At 48.4% G+C, this 25,563-nt stretch overlaps 1 protein-coding gene across 1 annotated transcript; it reads left to right on the forward strand.

Moving 5' to 3' along the window:
* Window positions 1–1,039: 1,039 nt before the first annotated feature.
* On the forward strand, window positions 1,040–25,204 carry LOC122392700 (PDF receptor-like). The gene is made up of 9 exons (XM_043387877.1): window positions 1,040–1,131; window positions 3,171–3,321; window positions 6,005–6,138; window positions 8,958–9,044; window positions 9,493–9,562; window positions 10,766–10,851; window positions 11,060–11,243; window positions 19,302–19,396; window positions 24,723–25,204. The coding sequence occupies exons 1-9, from the start codon at window positions 1,067–1,069 to the stop codon at window positions 24,799–24,801; spliced, it is 951 nt and encodes a 316-aa protein (XP_043243812.1). The 5' UTR covers window positions 1,040–1,066; the 3' UTR covers window positions 24,802–25,204.
* The last annotated feature ends 359 nt before the right edge of the window (window positions 25,205–25,563 follow it).

Below are 25,563 nucleotides of genomic sequence, written 5' to 3' on the forward strand. Positions count from 1 at the left end.
ACAGCTAATAAAATCCAAAATTTTGAGAATTTCCAAAAAACCGGAATATATGTTATAGAGCTCTATTAGAACATAAGGTGTCCCAAATTTCAACTTTCTATCTTGCTTTTTGACCCCCAAATTGTAAAAAATAGCTCCAACATGCATAGGGCATGGTGACGTCATAAGCATTTTCGCGAATTAGAGGCACTTCTGAACATCGCATGTGAAAACAAATGGCACCACTAGATTCCTGGGACAAAGCTGGTCTAGAAAAGTGCATTTTTATGTCAAAAATAAAAAGTTGAAAAATTGACTTTTTTTCTTAGCCCTCGTTTAGTTATGTATGGTATAAACGATTTTTTATGCTTTCAATGCACACTTATCACCAGCACAGTGACTTGGGGTCACATATAACCATTACCATCGGATTTGGCGTGAAAAATAAGCCATAAAACATGTGTCGCACGCCCATGTAGCAGAAAGTGAAAACCGTGACCTTTCGTGACCTGACCTGACCTTGACCCGTACTTAGTATGACCCCTATACGCACATGGTACCTTCACTAGGTCTTTGAGGTCATTTGTGGTGAGTTTCGAGCAGCAGCTATCGATTCCGCTGTCCGTAAGCCTAATCATGCAAAACCCCTGAATTTGACCTTTGACCTGACCTTGACCCGAAAGTTGACCTCAATCTTAAAATCTTAAGAGTGCTTTGGGAAGGTCTCGTAGAGACCTTTCGAACGCCGCCTCGCGGGGCTCGATACGACCATTGGTTCTCGAGATAACAGGGGGGGGGGTCGGATCCGACCCCCCCCAGGCTGATGTGGGTACGGAAATAGCCCAGGCGGTGCCGGGTTAATCTCCCGCTGATTATGGAACGCCTATAGGTTTCCCATTACTCAGCTCGGCTGAATTGAAAATCCCGGTGTCATTCACGCAGGGCTATAGGAGATTGAGAACTCGTTATGAGTTGTCAACTGGAATTTGATTTTAATCAGATTTTGTGTCATGTTTAATGTATTAACCCTAATTACTTTCATTTGCAGAAGAAGCTCACCATCGCTCGGGTGGGCCGAATTCTGGAGATGGTCGGCCTAAGCGTGTCTTTCTGCTGCATTATCATCTGTCTTTTCCTCTTCTGCTATTTTCGGTAAGTGATTATACTGGTCATAGGGGTCTTGCAAATAGGTACCTTTATCGAAGCTTTCTTTGCAGTTCAACAATAGATGTTCAGATATGCAGCGAAACATCAGTTTTCACAATATCTTTAAAGTAAATTTATAATCTATTCAATTTTGAAACAAAAATAATCGGTAATGGAATCGAGCATATCACTCGCAATTTAAAGTGACGCTGAACATCGAACGGGTCCTCAATCCTGCCACAAAAGGGTTGGAACAAACAGTCTCGATAAGCGAACGCTGTGACCCGCTGAAGCGAAGCGAGGTCGTTGGTGAGGCGTGCGATTTTGTCTGCTCAGCACGTTTGTCGTCTGTCAAAACATTTCAGAAAATAACGACATCGGAGAATCGTTATTGACGGCTTCATTTTCTCGACGGAACTGTTTTGCAAACTGGAGACATATCTCAACCGCGTCACGTTCGTCTTTTCGAAGTGGATTTCAATTGCTGTACTTTTGGAGGATGGGGAGAAATAGAGGAGAATGTCGCTTACCGAACTGATATTTGTAGTAGGTAAGTCAGGTTTGAAATGCACCAATGTCTACAAAAGGTGCACGACCGCCTTTGGGCCACTGAAGATGTATGTGCATTATTGGATGTACGTGATATGTGTTTGTCGCAAAATAAAGTCATTGCGCCGTATTAGTGAGCGGCGCCAAGAATCAAGTCCAGGCAAATAGGCACTTACATCTCATCGTCTTTATATCTGAATAACGTTATAAGGATCCCGGGATAGCTTAACCTAGTGAGCTGAATTTAGTTTGGCTCCGTAATATTGTCATGGTAAAAGGTTGCTCCGTAAATTAGAGGTAAGTGACTGATACTTTGGACTTTGAACTTTGAAGGTCCTTTCTTATTTCGATAATGACGCGTTTTCGTGGTGCGCGTTGTTCATAGTTCGTGATAAGCTCATCAGTTCACCAATCCTGAGTTTGCATCACATGTGCATACCGCAAAACAGCAGCCTTCGGTGGCGTTCGTATTTCTGCTATCTTTGCATTTAATGCTGCAAGGTCATACGGTTTTTATCCCTTCCTCATTAGCTATATTTGTGGGAAGCGGTGTTTGTCCCACTTCAGGATTGGGGCCACGAATCGACCACACCAGAACCAGGTAGGTGTGCGGATGTGGCGCAGTGTGGATGATTAAACAAAGACCGACGACATAATTACATACATAGCCTGTTGCATCATGGTATAAATCACAAACTTCTTCCTTCCCTATCCCATCTATCGTATGCTGATCTCAGACAGGTTTTTTAAATTGTCGGATAATTCAGTTTTGTTTTTCAATAGAAAACAATTCCAACCAATATTGTTTCGACTTTTAAACACAAACCTTCGGCTATTCTTTTTTACGGGAATTTTACGAGAAACGTTTTCACAACTTACCATTCCGCGTACTAGGCTTTATGATTTCCATTGTTAGGCCCTTTTTAGCAGCCTGTTTGCGATGCTCAGCTGTTGTCTGATCGCAATCACACCAGCTGAGAGACACGCAAAGTCTTCCGCCGAGCGCGACCCAATCAACGTCACGTGATGCCTAACGTTGTGGTGGTTGGTGCCATCCGAAACGTCACGTGGTTTTACGTGATATTTGCCACCTGTGTGCTTCAAAGCGCAGCCATATCTGAAATCAACTGCCGTGACTTCAGCTGGTGTGTCTCTTGATACCAATGGCACCTAGGCTTGATGGTTCATCAATCGTCAAAACAGTTGGTATCAGTGTTTTGTGTCACTTCATGTAAACTGACCAGTGTCAGATGACCTCGATGCTGCTGCTATTTATTATTCGAAGGGCACTTCATTTATATGGTCCAATACCACCCGTCCAGCATAGCATATTGCCCTCATTTATGTTTTGCTCTGATTTTGATTTTGTTTTTCATGCTCCTGTGTTATGTTTTGCTCGCCTGAATGACATCTTTATTAACGACGTCATTTGCCGGCCGTACGCTCCCATGACGTCACGTTCCCGGAGTGACGTCACCTGTCCGTCTGGCCGTCAGTCGTCTGCGGAACAGCCGGACGCGGATCCACATCCACCTCTTCACGGCCATTCTGGTACTGGTGGTGCTGAGGCTGACACTGTACATCGACCAGTACATCATCCGAGCCGGCGACAGCAACGACGGCAACGAGCGAGGCATCGACAACACGGTCAGTAGAACGGGGGACCCGCTACAGCACGGTCAGTAGAACGGGCGACCTACGACAACACAGTCAGTAGAACGAGCGACCTACTAAAACACAGTCAGTAGAACGAGCGACCTACTAAAACTGCAGTCAGTAGAACAAACGACCTGCTACAACACAGTCAGTAGAACGAGCGACCTACTACAACACAGTCAGTCAAACGACAGCACGGTCAGTAGAACGACCGTCAACACGGTCAGTACAGCCAGCTACCCGCTACAGCACGGTCAGTAGCACGACAGCACGGTTAGTAGAACGACCGACAACACGGTTAGTCAATAGCCGAGAGGATGGGGTGGTATTAGAGGTAACTTAGTCCCGGAGAGTCCGCAGCTTGTCCAGGAGTGGAGAGCTTGGTCAGTCACAGTCTCCCCTCGGTGTGACCAGAACTTGATCATTTACAGCCCCTTCTCCTTTTCCTTTGCGGAGTGTGCAACACTGATGTCGTCGCCTCAGGCACACGCAAATAAGTCACAAAATTTGGGCTTTTAGAATATATCCTGCCAATTCGGGGGATTTCGACTGGAAGAAGATAGAGACACTTGTTCCAGGGCCTTATCCACACCGAGACGGTCGTATCAGTTTCCAATTCCTGGATGTCATTCAACTTGAAATCAAGCAGCAAATAGGATAATCTCTAGTAAGCTGGTTGTCGCAGAAGCTCGGAATTCCTATCATGTCCATCGAAGAGGCCTGCTCCGATGTTGTTATGGCTCAGCATGGGTGACTGGTGTATGCTAATTAAACAGCCACAACTGCTCACCGACACCCATCGGCACATGCTTTAACCATAAACATAACTAAACAATCGACTCCCTCCAGGAAATTCAACACTCATATGGCTTACATTTAACCCGCGCCCGGCTGGGGGTCCTGGATTTCCACGCCCTGCTGAGGGGGGGGGGGCGGTGTTTGAACACCCCCTTCTAACTCGACTCTTGGGCCACGTAGCGATACGCGGAAGGCGGCGTTCGAAAGAGCGTAAAAATAATGACGAACTGACTTCCGTCAATTTTTTGGTCAGGTCAAAGGTCAGGTCACCAGAGGTCATTGAAGGCAAAATGTCGCCGATTTCCAGGTCGAATGTCGACAATTTCCAAGAAGCCAACGCATGACTCGGGAACCAATAGAGCTACAGCGCCGCGGGAAAGCGCATTCGATAGCTCTTTCACAGACCTTTCTGCCCTATTAACGCCCTTTAGCCCTATTAACGCCCTTTCTGAATAATGTTCTCAGATTTGACCTAACGTCAACGGTTTTGCCTGCAGGGGGCAAAAACTGCAAAAATAGTCGATTTTTTCGGAAACAGTTTTCTGCAATAACTTTTGACCCGAGCCTTGTACGAGCTTACTTTTACCGGCATCGTGTTCCTCTCGTCAAGACGCATCGAATGAACTATAACTTGACCTTGAAAGGTCAACTTGAAAATTTGACCTCAGGTCAAGATCATGACCTGACCGGAAGGGGTCATGTTGCATGTCAGTCGATCCGTATCGTCGAGCTGAACACATCCAAGGCGTTGTCATCGCTCTAGCACGCCTTTATCAAAAGTTATTCGCGAAAAACTGTTAGATACCATCCGTGACCTGAGATGACCTCAGGGGCATAAACAGGGGTCACGGACACCATTTTCATGCTCAGGTGTGTCTAAACCACTTGTAATTCAGTGTTTGGGAGTGTTTATAATGTCTTTCGTTCAAAAGAGGCGCATTTCGATTTTCTCCCATTGACTTTTATAATGGGGAGGTCGCAAAATTGGCCTGACCTTATGTCATCGATATCAAAATTCTGAGATATACATTTTGTACATGCTATTGCTCTTAGCAATAGCTGAAAGTTTCAAAGCGATCGGTCACTCGGCTATGGCAGACATTGAAACTTTGTATGAGGTGAGGTCACTTCAAGTGACCTGGTGACCTGACCTTCACAACATGTGTAGAATTGATGTATGATAAGGTGTGCCAAAAACCACACGGGGGGGGGGTGTTCAAACATCCCCCCAGGCAGGGCGCGGGTTAATTAAGGTATCGTCAATAGGTTAATTGAATGACCCCTTTCCTTCAGAACATAAATCCCATATCACTCGCGCAAGTTTTTGGTTTTGATTGTATACCATAAATGCGTCAGCTAAAAACCCAATTGACCGCCCGCTCTAACACAATCTAGCTGCTAAATACCAATCGTTTTTAACGACTTTTGGGTTTTATTTGGCCGTATATCCAGACATCTCTGGTAGGCTGGATCTTAGTCCTCGTAACGAGAGAATGCTGAGATGTTCGGCATGAATCGGATATTTCGATATATTTCGATGAAGCAGCTTCCGATTGCACTACATTCAGTTCTGCGTCATCTCTGTCAGTCGTCAGATAAATGCCAAAAAATCGAAATCGAATCGTAAATCGAAATCTAGTGCTATATCAATTGTTATTTTATTGTAGGTGTGCAAGCAATTTTATTTCGTTTGTTAAAACCCTGTCCGTGTAGTTTTGCTGCAGCCATCAGGGCAGCCTGGCGTGGCTCCTCTCGCAACCAGACCCATAAAAGCTATTGCAAACCATCCGTTTTTTAGCGAATTCTCGCAACCCCCAGGGTTTTCCCACAGTCCAAATGCTTATTCCATTGACATTTGTGTTGTTTTCGTTGACAGCCGGGGCTGTGCGAGCTGTTTTACGTGCTGCAGGAGTGGGCGCGGTCAGCCACTTTTCTCTGGATGTTCCTCGAGGGCTACTACCTGCACTCGACTCTCACCAGGGACGTGTTCAACGAGAAACCCAACTTTGTGTGAGTGACAGCGCCTGCGCCCAATGGCACAACTTGACTGAACTTCATCATTAAGACCGGTAACCATTTTCACATTCTGAAAAAGGCAAGAGAGGTCGAGGTCGACTTGGTCGGCTGTGCCTACTTCAAAGCTCTGTCAGATTTTTAAATAATTGTTACAAGCACGGCGATTGTTATGTGGTATAAATATTTTATGCATTTACACAATTTATTTTGAACAGCTGCTACAATTGATAAGCATCATACTCTCTACAAAAGAAAAAATTATTTGGGTGGCAATTCAACGAAAAAAATCAATTTTACGAGAAATGTGTTATCTAAAACCGCCCACGCACCTAGCCATGTCTCGGTGCAGTATCTGAGTCACCTTCCCCGCTGGGAGCACCTCGCCCATTTGTCGGACTCTGTCGACTGCTGAGTGTTGAGCAATCACCCCCGCCCGTCTGCCGAGGGGGGGGGGGGTCTGTGAGTGTGTGTTCGGCATCGGGCGGCGCCGCGCCGATCGGCGGAATCAACAGCGGAATCTGGCATCGCGCCCCGACCGCGGCCGACTGGCAACCGGCTGGTGCTCGCTGGTGCTCGCTGGTGCGCCGCGCTGGTGGCGTGTGGTGCGCGGTGGTGCGGGGCCTCCGAGCACGCTCTGGCAAACAGCGCGGCGGCTCGGCCAGCAGCGGCGCGGAGGCCGAGGCCGAGGCCGAGGCCGCGGGCTCAGGCGCCGGACACGCACCGAGGAGCGGAGCTCAGGTGTGGGCGCCGCCGGCCGTTAGCCGTGATATATTACCGGGATTTGTCCGAATGAGTTGTTTTTTCCCGGCCAGCGGCCATCGCCTCATGCATTGGTCTTCTGTGATGTGTGCTGCCACTCCGGCTGAGTTGTTTTGTTGGTATTTTAGATCACGGTGGTGCCTTGATATAAAGCTGCGCAGCAATCATGGAATGGATAGGTAGAGTATTATTACAGACATGCTTTCATTGTGTCAATGCTGAATTACATAGTAACGGTCGGATTCGACATATGCGCTGCCATTCAATCACGTCGTGTATACTCACATAAGGCTGGCGGGGATGGAAGCTGCTTATACTTGTACCGCCGAGTGCCGAGTTTTTCAAAAACTAAACGTCAAAAACTCATCAAGAAACACTAAGTTGAGGACCCTTTTCAAACATGATATTTCAGTCCTTTCCGTCATCAATTTGTCTTGTTTAGCATTTGCAGAACGATGGCTGACGCTGGCTTTTGGCGCTATCAACATTCTAGCATGTCAACTTATAGCTTGATGTCAAGTAATCCTGCTCTCATTATGGTTCGGCTCTGTGTATAAAATGATCTTCGGAGACACAAACAAGAGGGACATTACCACGGAAAAGTCTCCTGGTGATCCGCTCGTCATCAGACACACGATCCGATCGCGCGTCGCCCGCGCGCCGTTGGTCGGTGTCGCGGCCGGATGTGCATAATTCCGGGGGTGGCTAGGACGCTGAGGAGGCGGCCAGATGCGCTGACTGAGCAGAAGCGGCCCCTAAGCCGGGCTGACCCAGGGCGGCAGCTCTCCTCGAGAGCCACATCACTGGGACGGCCGATCGGCCACAATAAAGGCGCGGCGGCGCATCGGCGACTCCTGCCCGGTCTGCACCCGGTGGGCGAGCCTGTCGGTCGATCAACGAGACGCGCTCCAGCAGATGCAGGAGAGAGAGAGAGAGAGAGAGAGAGAGAGAGAGAGAGAGAGAGAGAGAGAGAGAGAGAGAGAGAGAGAGAGAGAGAGAGAGAGAGAGAGAGAGAGAGAGAGAGAGAGAGAGAGAGAGAGAGAGAGAGAGAGAGAGAGAGAGAGAGAGAGAGAGAGAGAGAGAGAGAGAGAGAGAGAGAGAGAGAGAGAGAGAGAGAGAGAGAGAGAGAGAGAGAGAGAGAGAGAGAGAGAGAGAGAGAGAGAGAGAGAGAGAGAGAGAGAGAGAGAGAGAGAGAGAGAGAGAGGAGAGAGAGAGAGAGAGAGAGAGGAAGTAGAGGCAGTAGTGAGAGACAGAGCGGCAGTAATCTCTCCGGAACGCCGACGCTGTTTCCGGTTTCAGTCAACAATCGACCATCGAAGCGCGACAAACAGATTATATAGCGGCGGGACGGCTCGAGCCCATCTCGGTAATGTGAATGCCTTTTGTTTCTGAGGTCTGGCTGGAGCCGCCACATAATTACATTACGCTTCGTCAAAACGGTGCAATTTCGGCTTCTGTTGTTTGATGGCTTTGTTGTGCATTGATGAATGCAGAATATCGTTAGGTTAGGGAGTGATCAATTAATCCCGTTATTGGTTTGGACTAAGGTTTTTAGCACCCGCCTTTTCGGGCATGTATGGAATTACCCCAGCTGCTGCCTTCCTTACCTAGAAAGTTATGAGAATGCTTCTTTTTTTTAACCCGTTATCCATCGCTTGAGCTAACTACGATTTTTAATTCGAAATTTAGAGGAAAGTTACAAAGTATGCAATTTTGAAATAACTTTGTATGTCAATGCGTGCACTGTCTATGCATAAATGTTCAATGTACACATAAGGCATATGTAGGCGTTAATAGGCTCGAGTGACGCAACAAAAGGAAGAAAAAGTCTAAGCAAGGAAGAAGGTGAATTTGTCTTGTCATTAAACACTGTTTTCGATATTTGGTGATATCAAAAATATCACCAATATTTGAAAATCAGATTGAAGATCACTTTGCTCGAGCATCTATCCCATCCTCTGTCAATTAAGGTGACCGGATAACTAGGGAAGTGCCTCATAACAAACATCCACATTTGTCACTAACCTCGACCATTTTGTGTGCTCCGTCAACAGAGTATTCAGCCTGATCGGCTGGGGCCTGTCCATTTTGCTGATGTCCGTCTGGGCAATCTTCATGGCGTACCTCTACACAGAGACGCAGTAAGTGCTAGTGCTGATATGTTTTTAGGATTAGTTGAGAAGTTCTTGCATTCCCCCGTGATTGCTTCTGTTCATTTGCTTTGCTAATCTCAGTCTTGCTCTTAATAGTGACATTAGAAATAATGCAGACGTTCGTAACTGTTTCTCCTTATCTTTATGTTTCATTACATATATTCTTCGATTTCACTCCTTCGACAATCTACAAGAATGCAAGCCGATCCGTTGCCATTTTGATGCCCTCATCTCTCCCTTTCATCTTATCTCCTCCCTCCCCATCCCTCTGTATTTCGCTCCTAATTTAAATTAATCTTGTTATTGACTGGTCAGCGGCTAGTGAAAGTTACAAATGTCCTTTTACTGCCTATATTAATTGTATTTATTCCTGCAATGACTTTAGTAAAATACGATTCCACGGGCCTTTTTCGTGACCTCACATCTGTATCATCAGGTGTTGGTGGGGAAAACATGTGAGCCGGCTTTATTGGATCATCCAAGGACCTCGGTTTATGGTAATAGCGGTAAGTAACATTCCATGAAGTCTAAGTTCTTTTTCCAACCAATGAATCGTTTATCGTGTAAATCAATATCTTGTAAACACATTTCTAAGTGATACAGCTCGACCTAAAATGGCAAGGATAATACACCCTCAACCCGTAGCTTTGTGATTAAAAAGATGCTGAACGACTTTTTCATTTTGCCTCAGTTATATGACGAGTCATGAAACACTTCGGTGGTTACATCACTTATATCTGGAGCATATTCTGTCTGTCTTTATTTGCTCGTCTTCAGTCTCTTTACATGTGTGTCTTTGTCTGGTATTCTCGGGCTGACATTTACATGCCGTTTGCCATTGATCGGACTTGTCAATGGCCCATTGGCTGGTGAGCGGCCCTAGCTGCATGCTCGGGGAGTTTCCGTCGCCCTCGGCTGGCTGGCCGCGCTCGAATCGCCGCTATAAATTACCGCCGTGACGCCCTGCGGCGAATCGCCGGAGATTTGCCGCCGGTTAGAGCACAGATCGCCCCAACGATCGGTCCGGTCGAGGGCTCCACGAGCGCGAGAAAAATGATTATATGAGGTGATACAAACTGGTAATTTTGTAGCGCAGCAAATAGTTATCAGGTAGTAAAATATTTTCGCAATCGGAACATGTTTTCGGACTTGTCGCTCGCTGTCAAGACTCATCTTGTAATCTGAACACACTTCTGTCTAATCAGGATCCAGCCCAGATTGCACATGTACATTTGATATTTTTCCATTTTTCATACTTGCATTAGTTTCAGCTAAACGTATACAGCGTACGTTCTCGTGGCGATATTTCTTGCATGTTTGAAATTTACGCCACTCAATCAACTCAATAGACCAAAGACAAATAAAGCTATCGTTTTACTCCTATACAACAGAGACGACAGCCTATAACACAACTTCATTTATTCTCAATAGTAAAGATGGTAAAGATAACACTCGAGAAAGGCTGGTTGGTGCTTATACATTCACCCCTTGTGATAGGATGAACCTCTTATTATATGAGCGATATCATTTAAACTTGAGATCAAACGAATTTAAATTCATCTTCTGTCTTCTGTCAAATCAAAGAAGAGCTAAAGCAAAAAAAAATCATATAAAGATTAAAGTGATATGCTTCCCCAATCCCCATATGACTAACAGAAGTGAAAACGGCTGCATTAGATGCTTGACATAAGCCATTTGGACTCTTTCAGGCCAACCTGGGATTCCTTCTCAACATATTAAGAGTTCTTGTCACAAAACTTCACGAAAGCAGCTCAAATGACGTCCAGAAAGTCAGGTAAGATTCTTTATCCGAGGCCTGTGTGTGACATAATCACAGCAGTCGGTAATCTCCAGCTCCCAGCTCCTAAGCTGCTGCTGAAAATCTTGAACCACTTTATTCAGTTATGCGACAACAAAAGCTCCGCGGCTCGGCGTCCGGCGCCCTGCCGGCCCGCGGCCGGTCCGGAAAATGATCTGCGGCCCTCCCGGTGCCGTGCCGGCAGGAAGGCGGTGCGCGCGGCGCTCTTCCTCCTGCCGCTGCTGGGCATCACCCACTCGCTGGAGATGTTCGAGCCGCCGCTGGACCGGTCCGTGGCCGTGTTCGGCTGCTACACCATCGTACTCGCCGTGCTCGACTCCTTCCAGGGCTTCTACATCTCGCTGCTCTACTGCTTCCTCAACCAGGAGGTACGACATGCACTTCGCAGATTTAGCACTATACCTGACGGTTATGATAATATCTTGGTATACAACCTTTTTATTACGCGCGTTGAACCACACATGAAAGGGACGGAATAGCTTCATTTTTACGTAGCAACCGAGCGGGAATCCCTTCCTGGCGATGAACCGTCTGCTCTTCATCGATCACTCACTTTCAGCTATGTCTGGCTGTGCTAGGCAGCATCAACTTCCCCGCGGTGTTCGGGCTCAGACATGCCTGGATCAGATGCGGATGCGAGCATTTATAATCGTCTTCGGGTCTATATGTCTGAGTGTGTTAGGCAGAACCACAGTCCCTGCGGCGTTCAAGCTCAGACATGGCTCGATCGGAGGCGGCCGCGAGCATTTATACTCATCCTGAGTGTATCCTGCCCGAGTCCATCATGTTATACGGCCCTCCGGGGAGTTTGCGGATACACCTCCCCGGAAGCAGCATGATTGCTTGGCGGCCGTTGTCACCCACTGCCACCAAGTCGCGGTCAGTTCCTGACTGGATTTCAGACATCACAGCTGCTCTATATAAACGATTCATCATAACCCGTGCCGTGCTGGTGGCCTACGTTTTCCGTGTCGTGCTGGGGGGGGGGGGGGGCGTGAAAACGCCCCCTCTTGCTCGGCTCCTGGGCCACGTAGCGACACGCGGTAAGGGGCACACTGAGAAAAAATTGACTCCATATGGGTCAAAACTCTTGAAAATGCTCCCTTGAAAACTCCTTAAAACCATTGATAACTCCCTTTCCAGCAGAGTTATTGAGTGTGTTCTAGGGTAACTTCGAGCCTTCCTCATTTTGCGAAAGAGTTTTCAAGAGTTCTTAATGGATGGCGAAATGACTCCATGTGTGACACCCCATAACTCTGTGACGCAACTCTCCATTACTTCCGAAAAACCTTTCCCGAACGTTCCGACAGGAGTAAAAGGGGAGTTACGAAGGGGTTTTAGCATACGTCGCGAGGAGCTGCCGGTGGCCGCCATCTTTTGCGCGTAGTACACAGCACGTTGTGCGGGGCGGTGGGCGAGGTGTTAGTGAAGAGCGTGTTGACTTAGACGGACCTGACCTATATACAGTGACGGATAATTGGACCTTACTTTGGATTTAAAGGTAAGCTTAGCTGTATTTTTCATCATGCTTTTATAGTGCAAAGTGTTATAATGCTGTGATGAGAACATATGGTAACCCCATGTTCTTGATGGGCTGGAATGGTCTCTGTAAGGGTAATTGATTTGTATTGTTCCTGAGTGAGATAAAGATCGGAAACAGCATGCTCTGAGTTTCTAGGTATTGGCAAATATCACACATTATTTCCCTCGAATAAATTGGAAAGTTAGGATTACACAAGCTATACACGTCATGGATCCTATTGTTATTGCCCAATTATTTTAATATCTATACCAATGACAAATATCAAATTTGAAAAGGAGAGCCAGAAAATAAAACTATCTTGGCATAAAAGCCTTGCTTTTCCTAGCCCCTACATATATATAGAAAAAAAATCAGTTACCTACCACTGCCACTGCCCATGAATGATGAAAACCACCGACAAACCAGCATGTTTAAATAAATTTTGTCTAAATTGTTGTATGTTTTTAGAAAGTGTTCATAATTGAATTCGTTCTTTAATGTTAACATGGTTACCTATGCAGCGTATAACGTCCTTAGCTTATTTTTAGCGACATGCTCAACTTTTTGAGCGTTAAAGTAGGTACGTTTTATAGCATTGCCCTACTGTGTCTGCAACTAAGATGGAGGCTGTTAACTTGCCCTTTATACTTTCACTGAAACTTAACTTTATCAAAATTGTAGTGCATGAAAAGTATGCTAACTTTGCAATCTCTTGCTTTCATTATTTTGACATCATGTGCCGAAATGCGGTATCAGTGCCAACACGCCAGGTCGCGTATGTCTCGTCTCGTCCATCTTGTCTCATCTGCCTACCTCTCAGTCTCCTCCCTCATTTCTTCCTTCCATCTTTCCTCGCTTCCTTTCTCACTCCCTCTTTTCCTCCCCTCTCTCTCCCTTTCTTTCTCCCTCTATCCCTCCCTTCCTTCCTGTTTTCCTTCCTTCCTTCCTTCATCCCTCTTCTCCATCCCTCCCTTTCTCCTTCATTATTTCCCCTTCTTCTCTTTTTTTCTTTCTCCTCCATTTCCTCCCACGCAATGTTAAGGGTACCTATAATTTCATGGTTATCAACATTTTGCAGGGGATGAGCAGGAGAGCCTGCAGCGCATCCCGCAAGACACGTCGGAAGCCAACGGAGGCCAGCAAAATATCCCGATCCCACCATCGTGAAAGGAGAGCCGGACGAAGAAGACGCAGTATTCGTCGAGGCCCAGGAGGTGGTAGGGTAGCGGCACCACCAGACCAAGCATTCCTGCTGTGGTAGGCCGCCTTTTGGATTCTTAACATCAAAACTCGAGACCGTGAAGCATATGGAGTGAGATCCCCGGAAAGCGTGCCGTGGCGGGATGTCGAAAGCGTTTGTTAATTTTTTAAGCCTCCCACCGCCCCGGACTATGAATACACATTTCTTGAAATATATTTTTTATCTGTGCTTCGGTACACGAGCTTTGGGTGGTTACGCTATTCGTCCAATATTTATTTTCGGGGGGGGGAGGGGCTGGAGTGGAGTGATGGGAAGTTTGGGTGAGTTTGATGGGGAGTAACAAGAGGTATACCATGAAGCTGTAAACGGAGTTTTGGGGAATCATGGAATGGAGTAATCGGGAGTAATTATGAGGCAGTAGGAGAGTCATTGAGAGTAATGGAAGGGAGTTTCAGGGAGTATGTTGTTTGTTTTGATAGGGTAAAGGAGAGTAATGAAGAGTTTTCTAAAACGGTAGGGAGAGTTACAGAGAGTTTCTCGAGGGAAGTTTTGGGGTGTAATGGAGAGTTTTAGAGGGGGTGTAATGAGGAGTACCACCTGGGAGTTTTGGGGTGTCGTTTTGGTGAACTCCCCCTGGGGGTGTCATGCGGAGTCAGGATTTTTCTCATGTGCACTTGAAAGAGCGTCAAAAATAAAGACGGAAACTCCTCGGTCATTTTTAAGGTCAAGTCACCAGAGGTCATCAAAGGTCAAATTTAGTTCATTTGAATAATTTTGGAAACTTCCAATGGCTAGAGCTACAACGCCACAGAAAGCGCATTCGATAGTTCTTATACAGGCCTTTCTGAATATTGGTCTCAGATTTGACCTCAGGTCAACGGTTTAGCCTCAAGGGGGCAAAAACTCTAAAAAAAAATCCGTTTTAGTCACGAACAATATTTTTCGGTAATACCTTTGGACTCAAGACAGCCATGATATTAATTTTGCCAGCATCGTGTTCCTCTCGTCGAGACGCGTCGAATAAACTACACGTTGACCTTGAAAAGTCATTTTGAAAATTTGACCTTAGGTCAAGGTCATGACCTGACCTGAAAGGGTCATGTTGCATATCAATCGATCCGTATCGTCGAGCTTAACACATCTGACGTGTTTTAACCCCTCTATCACGTCCCTATCAATAGTTATAACTTATAGCCAAAAAAAAAAACTGCTGCAGTGGCCGTTCATGACCTGAAATGACCTCAGGCTCAGGGGCACACAGAAGGGTCACATGTGCATTTTTCCGATTCATTGTGCCATGTTTACCTATGAGCCGATGTTTGAGAGGGTTTAGAACGACATTCGTCCAAAAGAGGCGCATTTCAATTTTCTCCCATTGACTAATAATGGAGAGGTGGCAAAATTGACCTGACCTTAGTCACATATATAAAAAATCCCAGATAAACATTTTATACATATTAGCCGTTTTCACGACGGCCATCTGGTACATATGTATTTGGTTCACATCTGGTGCAGATTAGGTGCAGATTTGGTCAAATTAAGCTCAGTGTGTCTCTTAGTAGCTATCAGCTAGGGTTGTACTATTATCAGAGAGCATCATCGGTTAACCCTATTAGTGGCAGGCTCCTGGCTACCCCTATTAGTGGCAGGGGGGCTGTTTACGACCCCCCCCCCCTGATATCTCGAGATCTAACGGGCCGATTTTCAAAATTCAAACGGCATTCGATTTCGCTCAACGTGATCTACATTTCTAAGAAATAAAAATTAAAAATGTCAATAGGGGGTAGAGGGGGGTAAAAACGGGCAAATTGCAGATACATTTTAGACTGTTTATCACGGCCATGTTTCTGAACCAATTTTAACGCAACTTTTGCCGATCGATAGAGAATGAACCAGGAATTCACATGGATCCTAAAAATATGCATTTTCAAAAATCATAGGCGGATACAGATCATTGACATTGGGGGTACACAAAAAGTATAGTGAATAAGGTATTTGTTGGTACTGTTTCTAAAAAGGGTGGTAATGGTCTTGTTATGTTAAAATTTTCTTATGAGAGAACGACTACAATTGTATTGGTCATGCATAGGCGGTGTCAGGGCACCTATGTTGGGAGGTAAAACATAACCCCCCTTTTTGGACGCCTGGAGCCGCCTATTATAGCAAAAACGTGTCAAAAGAGGATGCACAATAACTTTGTATATGTTATCACATGATACCTTTCATTCACTGTTCGTAAAACTGGTGCATACAGTTATAATACATCAGCATCGTGATCTTCGCCCAAATGACTCGCTTCACGAATAGGACCTCCCAATTCCCAGTGCTCTGGAGCCTCCCCTGGTAAAGTTATGAACTTGAAATTTTCAGGAAATATGCCCAATTTAGTTTTCGGAAAAGTCAGAAAATTTCAGCATCGTAGCTTCAGTGGTTTCGGAGATATTCCCGAAAAACCTGAGGAGTGGATGAAAACAACCCCCCCTGCCACTAATAGGGTTAAAACACTGAAATAAATTCATAAATCAAGATATTTGCTGTAAAAAAGATATGGTGCAGATTTGGTCAAATTAGGTGCACTCGCCGGATAGCCCGTCGTGAAAACGGCTATTGTTACTTTTATCAATGGCTGAAAGTTCAAAGTGATCGTTCAGTCGGTGTAGCTATAGCGAGCCTTTGAATTTTTTCACGTCAAGTGACCTGGTAACCTGACCTTGAAAGGCCCAGGTCTGAAGTTTTCACAACATGTGCGGAAAGGATCTATGGACAGGTGTACCAGAAACGGCGGCGCGCAAACCTGAGGGGTGGGGGCGTAAAAACTCCCCCCACCTCAGCACGGCGCGGGATTAAGTGATCTAGGTACATGTAATTTTCTTGTTGTGATAGTGCTGGCGAGAATTGCATGAAAAACGCAAGCATGCTCAATTTGACTCGTACATAGCACATACCAGAGGGAAATGGTCAGAATAATAAGCGGAAGGCCATGCTCAGACATCTTAATGCCATAGTAAATAAGTTAATATTTCTCCAGCACAGAACATACATAATACCAGAAGCAATATCACCTATATTGCATGGTCCTTGGCATTCGCTCTTATTAGAATTTTTCCGTAACGCCTTGAAATGGAATTCCTCGATGCCGTGCGGCTGATTTCGCGGTTATAGGAATTTCCTAAGGAAGTAAGTCCTGGTGAGCCGTAATATTATGTCTTATGAAATTCTCCTAGGAACAGAAATGCGGGCTTTGCGGCTTTCTCTACTCATATGAGAGCGAAGGTATCAAAGGGAAGCTGGAATTTCCTTGGAGATGGTATTTCCTGGGCTGGCTCACCGCTAACATACAAGTACATATATCGATCCATGTGAAGCTCCCTTGTCCCTAGCTCCAGGAATATGGAACGTTGTCCTCTCACCAACCCTCTTCTTGTTCACGTGTGATGGTTTGCAGCTGATTCTGTTGTTGCTGATGCTACCAGCAGTGAAAATCAATGCACTACAAAGGGTTGCGCTTTCTATGCGCGGCACACATTTTAAGCTCACATGGTTATTTGCCGGCATTATATTCAAATGCATATCCAACAGGGCCGATGTGTCTCAAGGCCGTCTAAGATGTGTCTGAGCTCAGACACACTGGGTCTATAAGGGCTCGGGTAGGATTTTGTAAGTACTATGCGGGATCGATGCCGGCCTTTATAACTATTTAATGTATAGCCCTTGTGCTTTGGCACATATGAAATGTGGTCAGAGGCCTGAATTTAAAATAGCATTTGCTTTTCCGCTGTTACCCCAAAACAATCTGCACCCGTGTTTGTGCAGGCTACTCTGGGTATTGTTCTCCTATAGCCCATCAGTTAATTAATGCGAATCGTGGCCCATGCCTTATTGTTCATCATATACAGCGCCGCGATATTGCCACTAACCAGCAACAGCTCCCTGCCGTCCGCCGTTGTACTGCGCCGCGCCGTGCCGTGTCGTGCCGTGCCGTGCCGTGCCGTGCCGTGCCGTGCCGTGCCGTGCCGTGCCGTGCCGTGCCGTGCCGTGCCGTGCCGTGCCGTGCCGTGCCGCCATGTGCCGTTCTGTGGCGTGCAGTGTATTCCCTTGTCTTGTTGTGCGCAGTGTGTACTTGTAGTGCCGTGCCGTTCTGTGCGGTGTCGTAACCGTGCCGTGCTGTACCGTGCCGTGCCGTGCTATGCCGTACCGTGCCGTTGTGTGCCGTCCTGTGTCACGCCGGGCCGCTCTGAGCAGCGCCGAGCCGTCGTCTCCAGCAGCTCTCCGCCGGCGGCTGCCGTGCCCCGCATCCGGTCCAGCTAATAATCGCCGCCGGCGCGCCGGCACCGCCGCCGGCGTCCCGGCCAGCCAGCCGGCGGCGCACACAGGCGCGCGGCGCTGAGCTGCAGTCGCGCCCACCAGCGCAGACAAAAGCGGCGGCCGCGGCCAGGCCCGCAGCGGCGCTGCAGCGGCCGCCCGGCACCGGCCGCTTTGATCCGGCCGAGCGGTGTAGCCTGATGATTATGAGGCCCGCCGCGGCCGCCTCTTGATGTGGCCCGATTGAGCCGTGGCTGCCTCGGAGCGCAGCGGCTCGAGCCTGGGGGTGATCGCTGCGCGCGGTACGCCGCCCACTCGGAGCCCAAATGATTACTGCACGGGGAGACTGTACTGATCTGATCGCGCCGCGGGGAATTCGAGGGCTGTCCATGGGGATGGAGACGGCACAGAGGGTGCACAGGCCGGAAATAGGCATTTATGGGTGGAATCTGTACTGCTGCTTATGTCAAATGTAACTAAGGCTGCATTTTGACATTGATTAGTTATCATTTTTTGACAAGTTTTCGTCGCAGCGAAACTTTGCAATGACCTTCAGTGTTATGATAAAATGGCAAATAACTTGGGATGGGTATGGCCAACATGTTTATTTGCGACTGCGAGCGTTACAAATTGCCATTTCGTATCACATCGAACATATCTACGTCGATCGGCCAGGCTCAGAGATATTGTATCCGTTGGCCATGTTATTGCTATTTCAATCAGTGTACATTGTTTCATGCCAGAAATAGGTACCTACTGCAATTGTGCAAATGTCTATCCTTTACTTCGGAAACTGTCGTGTTCTCATTTTCCGCGTTCTACATACCTACACTCTTTTCTATCCAATTTCTACTCAATTTTCTATTCAATGCACGTCAGAAATGTCACAGGGCACACTTATACGAATTATTCTTAGGTGTTGTTTTTATCCGCTGGGACTGAGAGCGTGAGATGTTTTTCGTGGAGTACGAAAAACATCATTATACGAATTACATTATCAATTGAGATAACGCCCTTTCCCTCTGTGCTTGTTGACTGCATCCTCCTTATTTACCTATTAGTATAGTGATCATTCATTGTTGGTGTTTCGCACCATGCCTCACAAAACTGGAGGCTCTTCCTCCAGTTTCGTCTCGTCACTACTCGCATCGTATCGTCACTTTCATATTATCACTTTCAAGAGTACGTACACATGTTGTGCATTTCCGTAGTAATTAGACGGCGTTGCGCGTCGGCAATGCGTCGGTCAATGCTAAGCGTGCTGTGCTCCGTATAGCGGTCATTATACCACATGTGTCGGGCGCATGTGAAAGACCCGTGCTGTGCTCACTGGTCACGGCCCCCTGTATCTGTCCGTCTGTCTCGCTGCTCAGGTCTGTATGTCTGTCTGCGTGTTGACAGGTGCGTGACGCGGTGGTGAAACAGTGGCACGACATGAGCGTGCAGCGCCAGCTCGGCTGTCGGAGACCGTCGCACATCGACAGAAAAGCCAGCTGGTGAGTCCGCAGCAGAGCCGCTGGTCATGGCACCAACAGGAGGGTGGGACAGTGCACGGGCGTAGGAACGTCATGAAAAGTGGGTGGGCCACCCTGTCAAGGGGCCTCCTTTTTCAGGGGCCTCCTATTTTCAGGGGCCTCCAACTTTTGCCTCGTCCCGCTGGCTGCTTTCAAGTATGACCTCCAAATCTAGCTTCTGAGATCGGGGCTCGGGCAGATGTACCCAGGGGCGTAACCGCTTAAGCGAACAGTGCGGAAAGTCCGCACCATTTTTAAAACTTATTCCCCCTCCGATTTTTTTTAGAATCTATTTGCCGCAAACGGCGCATGGCCCCTGAAAACCCTTACACAAATGTCTTCCTCGTTTCCCAGGTGCCCCCATTAGCTTCATAGGCGCCCTCTTTGGCATATAAGCGCCCTATGTATAGTCATCAGAGACATCCTATATGTCCCACAGTCGCCCCGTTGTCGCATACAATGTGCGCTTATCATAGGCGTCTCTCTTTTATGGACACTTGAAGGCGCCTCTCTTTGCCATGCCGGCGCCCATGTTTCTTATGAATGCACCCCCATGGCATTGATCAATGCAGACCTCTATTGCATGTGGACGCCCATATATTATGTAGGCCTCAGAGGCGCCCCTCTTGCGCATTGAGGTGCCCCTATGGGCTTCATAGGCGCCCCTCTAGATATTGCACGTAGGTGCCCTACTGTCTCAGAACCGCTCCCCTTTGGCATGCAGACGCCCATCTTTCGTACGGAGGAGCCGCTGTGGTTCTTAGAGACGGCATGTTGCTCCCAGACGCAGATGGGGCTCTCGGAGTCGACAGTGTGGGACCTTCAGTCGCTGATGGGTGCCCGCCAGATGTGGACCCTCGGAGACGCCGGTATGGGGCCCTCAGAGATGCCGGTATGTGGCCCTTAGAGACACTGGTGTGGAACCCTCAGATACTTCAGTGTGAAGCCCTTACAATTGCTGGTGTGGAGCTATGAATGCGCTGGCTTAAATCCCTCAGAGACCGGTACATGGACATTAGAGCTCAGTGAGAACTTGTGTGGTGCCTTCAGTGGCCTTGTGGAGCCGTTAGACATCAACATGGTGCTCTCAGGAGCCGGTGAGTCCTCAGAGTCACCGGTGTGGGGCCTTCAGAGCTCCGAGATACTGGTGTGGGGCCCTCCGAGGTGTCGGTGTGGGTCCTTCAGATGTACCTATAGAGCCTTGAGATGCACAGGTGTGGTGGCCCACAGAGGCGCCGGTGTGGGGACCCCAGAGCCACCGATATAGGGCCCTAAGAGACACTAGTATGACCCTCAAAGGCGCCGCTGTGTGACGCTCATAAACACTGGTGTGGAGCCATCACAGGCGGGTGGAGCCGTTAGAGGCCGGAAAGGGCCCTTAGATGCCTGCAAGGAGCCTTCAGAAGCCGGCGTGGCACCCTTATGGGGATAAGCGTGTCTACTTAGGAGCCCTTGAGGTGCTCTCATGAGCTCTGTGGGGCCCCACCGGGCCGAAATATGGCCACGGCCAGTTGCCGCCGCATGGCTCTTCGGACTATCATTCTCAGGGGCCTCATCTGCCTAGTTTGAATAGAAGGGCCTCTCAGACAATCAGTCTCATGGGCCTCCTCTGGCTAGTATAGGTAGAAGGGCCTGTTAGACCATCAATCCTACCTAGGGGCCTTTTCTGGTTAGTATAAATAAAAGAGCCTCTCAGACCATTTATATCAGGGGGCTCCTGTGGACAGTATAAATAAAAGGGCCTCTCAGACCATCAGTCTCGGGGGCCTCCCTAGAAAAGTGTAAATGTGGATAGAAGGCCCCCCTCAGATTCATTAGGAGTGGACCTCTCTGACTATCAGTCTCAGGGGCCTCTTGTAGCCAGTATGAATATAAGAGCCTCTCACACCATCGGTCTCAGGAGCCTCTTCTGACTAGTTTGGATAGAGGGCCCTCCCAGACCACCGGTTTCAGGGGCCTCCAGTGGCCAGTTATATGAACAGAAGGGCCTCACAGCCATCAGCCTCGGGGGCCTCTTCTGACTGGTGTGAATATGAGGGCCTCTCATACCATCAATCTCAGGGGCCTCCTCTGCCTAGTGTGAATATAAGGGCTTCCCAGGCCATCAGTCTCAGGGGACTCTTCTGACTGGTGCCGGATTGAGGACCTCCCAGACCGAAAGTTTTGGGGGTCTCCTGTGGCCAGTATGAATAGAAGGGCCTCTCAGTCCATCAGTCTCATGGGCCTCTTCTGCCTGGTGTGATTATAAGGGCCTCTCAGGTCATCAGTCTCAGGGGCCTCCTCTGACTACAGTGTAGATGGATAGGCCTCTTAGACCATCAGTCTCAGGGGCCTCTTCTGACTATTGAGGATAGAGGGGCCTCCTCTGACTAGTGAGGGTAGGGGGCCTCGGCTAGATCGCCAGTGTCAGGGGCCTATTCTGACTAGTGTGGATGGAGGGGCCTCCCAGACCACCAGTCTCAGACGTCTGACTAGTGTGGATAGAGGGGCCTCCCAGACCGCCAGTGTCAGGGGCCTCCCCAGACCAGTGTGTATATTAGGGCCTCCTCAGATCCACTAGGGCCTCTCAGGCCATCAGTCTCAGGGGCTTCGACTGACAAGATGAACAGAGGGCCTCGTTGGATCCATCACGGCCCCTTGGAGTCCGTGGGTGGGGATTCGTGGAACTTATTTTTACCGAGTTTGTTTATTCTGGAAGGTGACGACGTCCTCTCAAATCGAGACGAGGGGCCTCGAGTAAAAAGTGGGTGGGCCAAAACACATGGTTGGCCCCCCCACCTCGAAAAGTGGGCGGGCACTTGCCCACCTGGCCCCCCCTGTTCCTACGCCTATGGGACAGTGCCCAGTGCGTCGGTCTGCTCTGCATCGTATAGATGTAGAAGAAAAGGGTGGCACTTACTGCCTTTATGGTAAGTTCACAGTTGTTTTGCGAATTTCTGTCAAAAAAGAGGTATGAGGTAAAACTATAAATTGACTTGGTTCCTATTTAACGATTGGCTTGCAGGTAGGTACTCGTACCTATATTGTCCTCGTTATAGATGGCACCGTGCGCATGGATGGCTCATTGCCCGAGTTTTGAAATGGCTGCAGTCTGGCAAGATTTATAGGCGAGTAAGTTCCGAGTCAGGGATCACAACCGAAATCAGCATACTGGTGCTGTAGTTGCGTTTTTCTTCACGAAAGCTAAACAAGAAAAATGGTCCGTAATACAAATGCACACTAGCAGAAAGGGCGAATGTTTGTGAAGTCAAATAGGCTATAAACGGATGCAAACGAGGCACGCTTAAAATGAATATGCTAATTTTGGTGGTAAAAAAGCAAGACCAAATTTGTTTTACCAGCACCCCGAGAAAATGAGACAATAATGCGACGAGTAAGTGTCTTGTTTGCATCACGTTTCTTTGGGTTTCCTCTGAATGCCGGACGAATGTAGCGACGCAGCTGTTGGCTATGGAACGCTATAGCTCTCTTTCGCCCGAAGCCTGTTCTTTCTTTACAAATCCTTCAGAGTTTTTCTATTCACTGGCCACAGTTTTAATTAAGGAGGGCTGGTTTCCGTTTTCAGCTATGCAATCGCTGACTCGGCAGTCAAGTCGGTCTTATTTTACGCTGACTGATTCTCGAGTGGCCCTTCACTCTCGGACCAATAATTGATTGTCCTCGGAGCTGCTTTGATGAGACATTAGCCACCCGGGGCCGGCGGGCTTATGTATAAAAATGAGCCGGCTCTCGAGAGGTAGGGCGATGTCGGGCATCAGGTCCCGGTCTGAGTTGACCTCTCCGGCGTGGCCCCTCGCCTGCCGAGTCGTGTCAGCTCAGAGCTGCCGAGGCCGAGACAGTTTCGGACTGTCAGCTGAGACAGTTTCGGACTGCGAGCTGTGTCGATCCCGAGCTGCGAGCTGTGTCGGTCCCGAGCTGCAAGCTGCGTCAGCTCGAACCGTGAGCCGCGGCAGCGCGTCCGTACGGGCCGCTGCCACACAGCTGTCGCCTGGCAGTCACTAATGAGTTAGTCGACTAGTAACGCGACCCTCGCTCCCAACGCGCTGATTATGGTAAATGGACACTGGACAGGCAACCGAGCGTGGCAGCGGAGCGGGCCCAAATGTACGCCTGTGGTGCTTGTGATATAGGGTTTCAGACAAAATGACAAGTGAAGTAGCCTTTAAATTGAATATAATTTTAGGCATTGACGTGGAAGACAGATTCAATGTAAATAGCATGACATGTTTTTCATAATATGATGAGTTAACTATGAAACACGGAACTCGCGATATAAATTTATCATATAACTTCCTACCTTTTCCTCGATGACTCACAAAAGACCGCCATGTGATTGCGAGCATTTCCAAATTGCAGTCACGCGGCTTCCCACGCCAGTCGCCAATCGATCATGAATTTCACAGGCTTCTTCACAAGCCGCTTCCTCGTGGTAGCCATGCTTACCTACAAAGATGGCTTAGGTGTCATGGCGCTTACATTTCTCCGATATCATTTTTATTGCTTATTGTTTGGCTGTGTTTCCGAGCCTTCGAGCCATTTCACGGTTATGGGATAAGAGCGTTAAACGTCGGGTTGATGATACGAGCACCGGCTGATGCGCTGCCGCTGCCGCGGCTGAGCCCGTTCTGTGGGACAGGGGTGTTCTGATGGCCGGTATCCAGCCATCCAGGTCATCCAGCCATCCAGGTCATCCAGCCCCACACACGGTTACATCGGAAGATTGTGCCATTTGGGGAGACCCCTAACGAATGCCTGGTTGGAGTGACCCTCAGTCCTAAACAGTGCGCTGTCAGAAAATTCTGTCTGAAATGAAAAAATGACGAAGACAAATGGGAGCTGAAAGCGTCGTTTCACCCATCTCGACCGTTTGCAACTTTGTCCTTCTATGAGCTGGCTTACCAGGCATCCACCACTTATGTATATCTTTGTTTGTTTGTTTTGTAGGGCTAGCTCCTATTAGTGTGATGACGCCATTTTGAAGCCCAAAGCCTAATAGAAATTAGGGGGAGACATTGGTCTGGGCGGCCACCCTGGTGCGCCGGTGGGGCTGAGCCCGTCATAGACAGGTCAGCCAGCCCCCTAACGATTGCCTTAGTCCCCACCGCATGAGTGGCCTACTCCTGAGACCTGAGCAGCTACTCACGTCGGACGGAGGTGACTGTCCAGCCCGGAACAGAGGGTGTGGGCGTGGAGAGGGGTTTATGCGTCCTGAGGATGGAATAGGAGGGATCGGAGGATCTATAGCCAATGCCTGCGGTCCAATCAACGTAGCCATTAGCTTACGCTGCAAAATGATCCCCTGTTTCAGCCGGCTGCTGCACATGCACAGCGTTCGGACGGATGCGGAGGCGACTGTCGAGCAAACGGTACCCACCGAGAACCCATGACAGGAGAGGGCCGGCACCAGTCGGCCGTCCGACCCCGGCGAGCAGCGCCACCTAGCCTCCAACGGCCGCTCCGGACTGCCGCCTGGCGAGCAGACAGTGCTGACATCTGCCGGCCGCAGTGTGCTGCCATCTGCGGGCAACCTACTGTCGCCCTCGGCTGGTCGCCTGGCCGATCGCTCGAGCGAAACACAAATTGACGCCCTGTGATTGACTCGCCTTTGCTCGCTCGGCCGAGAGAGGGCGGAGTGTTTTTAGAAGAGGACTGCTTCGCAATGTGTGAGAGGGAAAGGATAGAGTCAGAGAGCCATTGATATTTGAGGACAGTGTCATGATACGGGTATCATCAGACGCATATGGCTCTCCAGCACGGGCAAGAGCATGAAAAAATACGAGAACACCCAAACGAGTACGTCATGTTGAATGTATCATAGTTGATATGAGATATATTAACCCTCGCCCGCACATGGGGGGGGGGTGGTTGCCACCCCCCCCCCCCCAGGTAGTCTTTCTGCTCTGCACTCAACATTTTTAGGGCTAGAAGGCTGATTTTTCGTATAGCTGCTCGTCCATCCTTTCTTGATGTTCACTGAAAATTTCAAGTTTCTGTGGTTTTTGGTTTTGGAGATATGACCTTGTTTTTCAGGTCATGTCATGACCCAAATGGCCAATTCTCAACATCTTGCGTTTGCTATGGGCCTTGTGAGCTTTTGACACCCTGATTTCGGCCTTTTTTGCCAGTCTTACCTCCCACCTATCATGGAA

The sequence above is a fragment of the Amphibalanus amphitrite genome, unplaced genomic scaffold (genome assembly GCF_019059575.1).
Source record: "Amphibalanus amphitrite isolate SeventyFive unplaced genomic scaffold, NRLGWU_Aamphi_draft 000497F_arrow, whole genome shotgun sequence".
Lineage (NCBI taxonomy): Eukaryota > Metazoa > Arthropoda > Thecostraca > Balanomorpha > Balanidae > Amphibalanus > Amphibalanus amphitrite.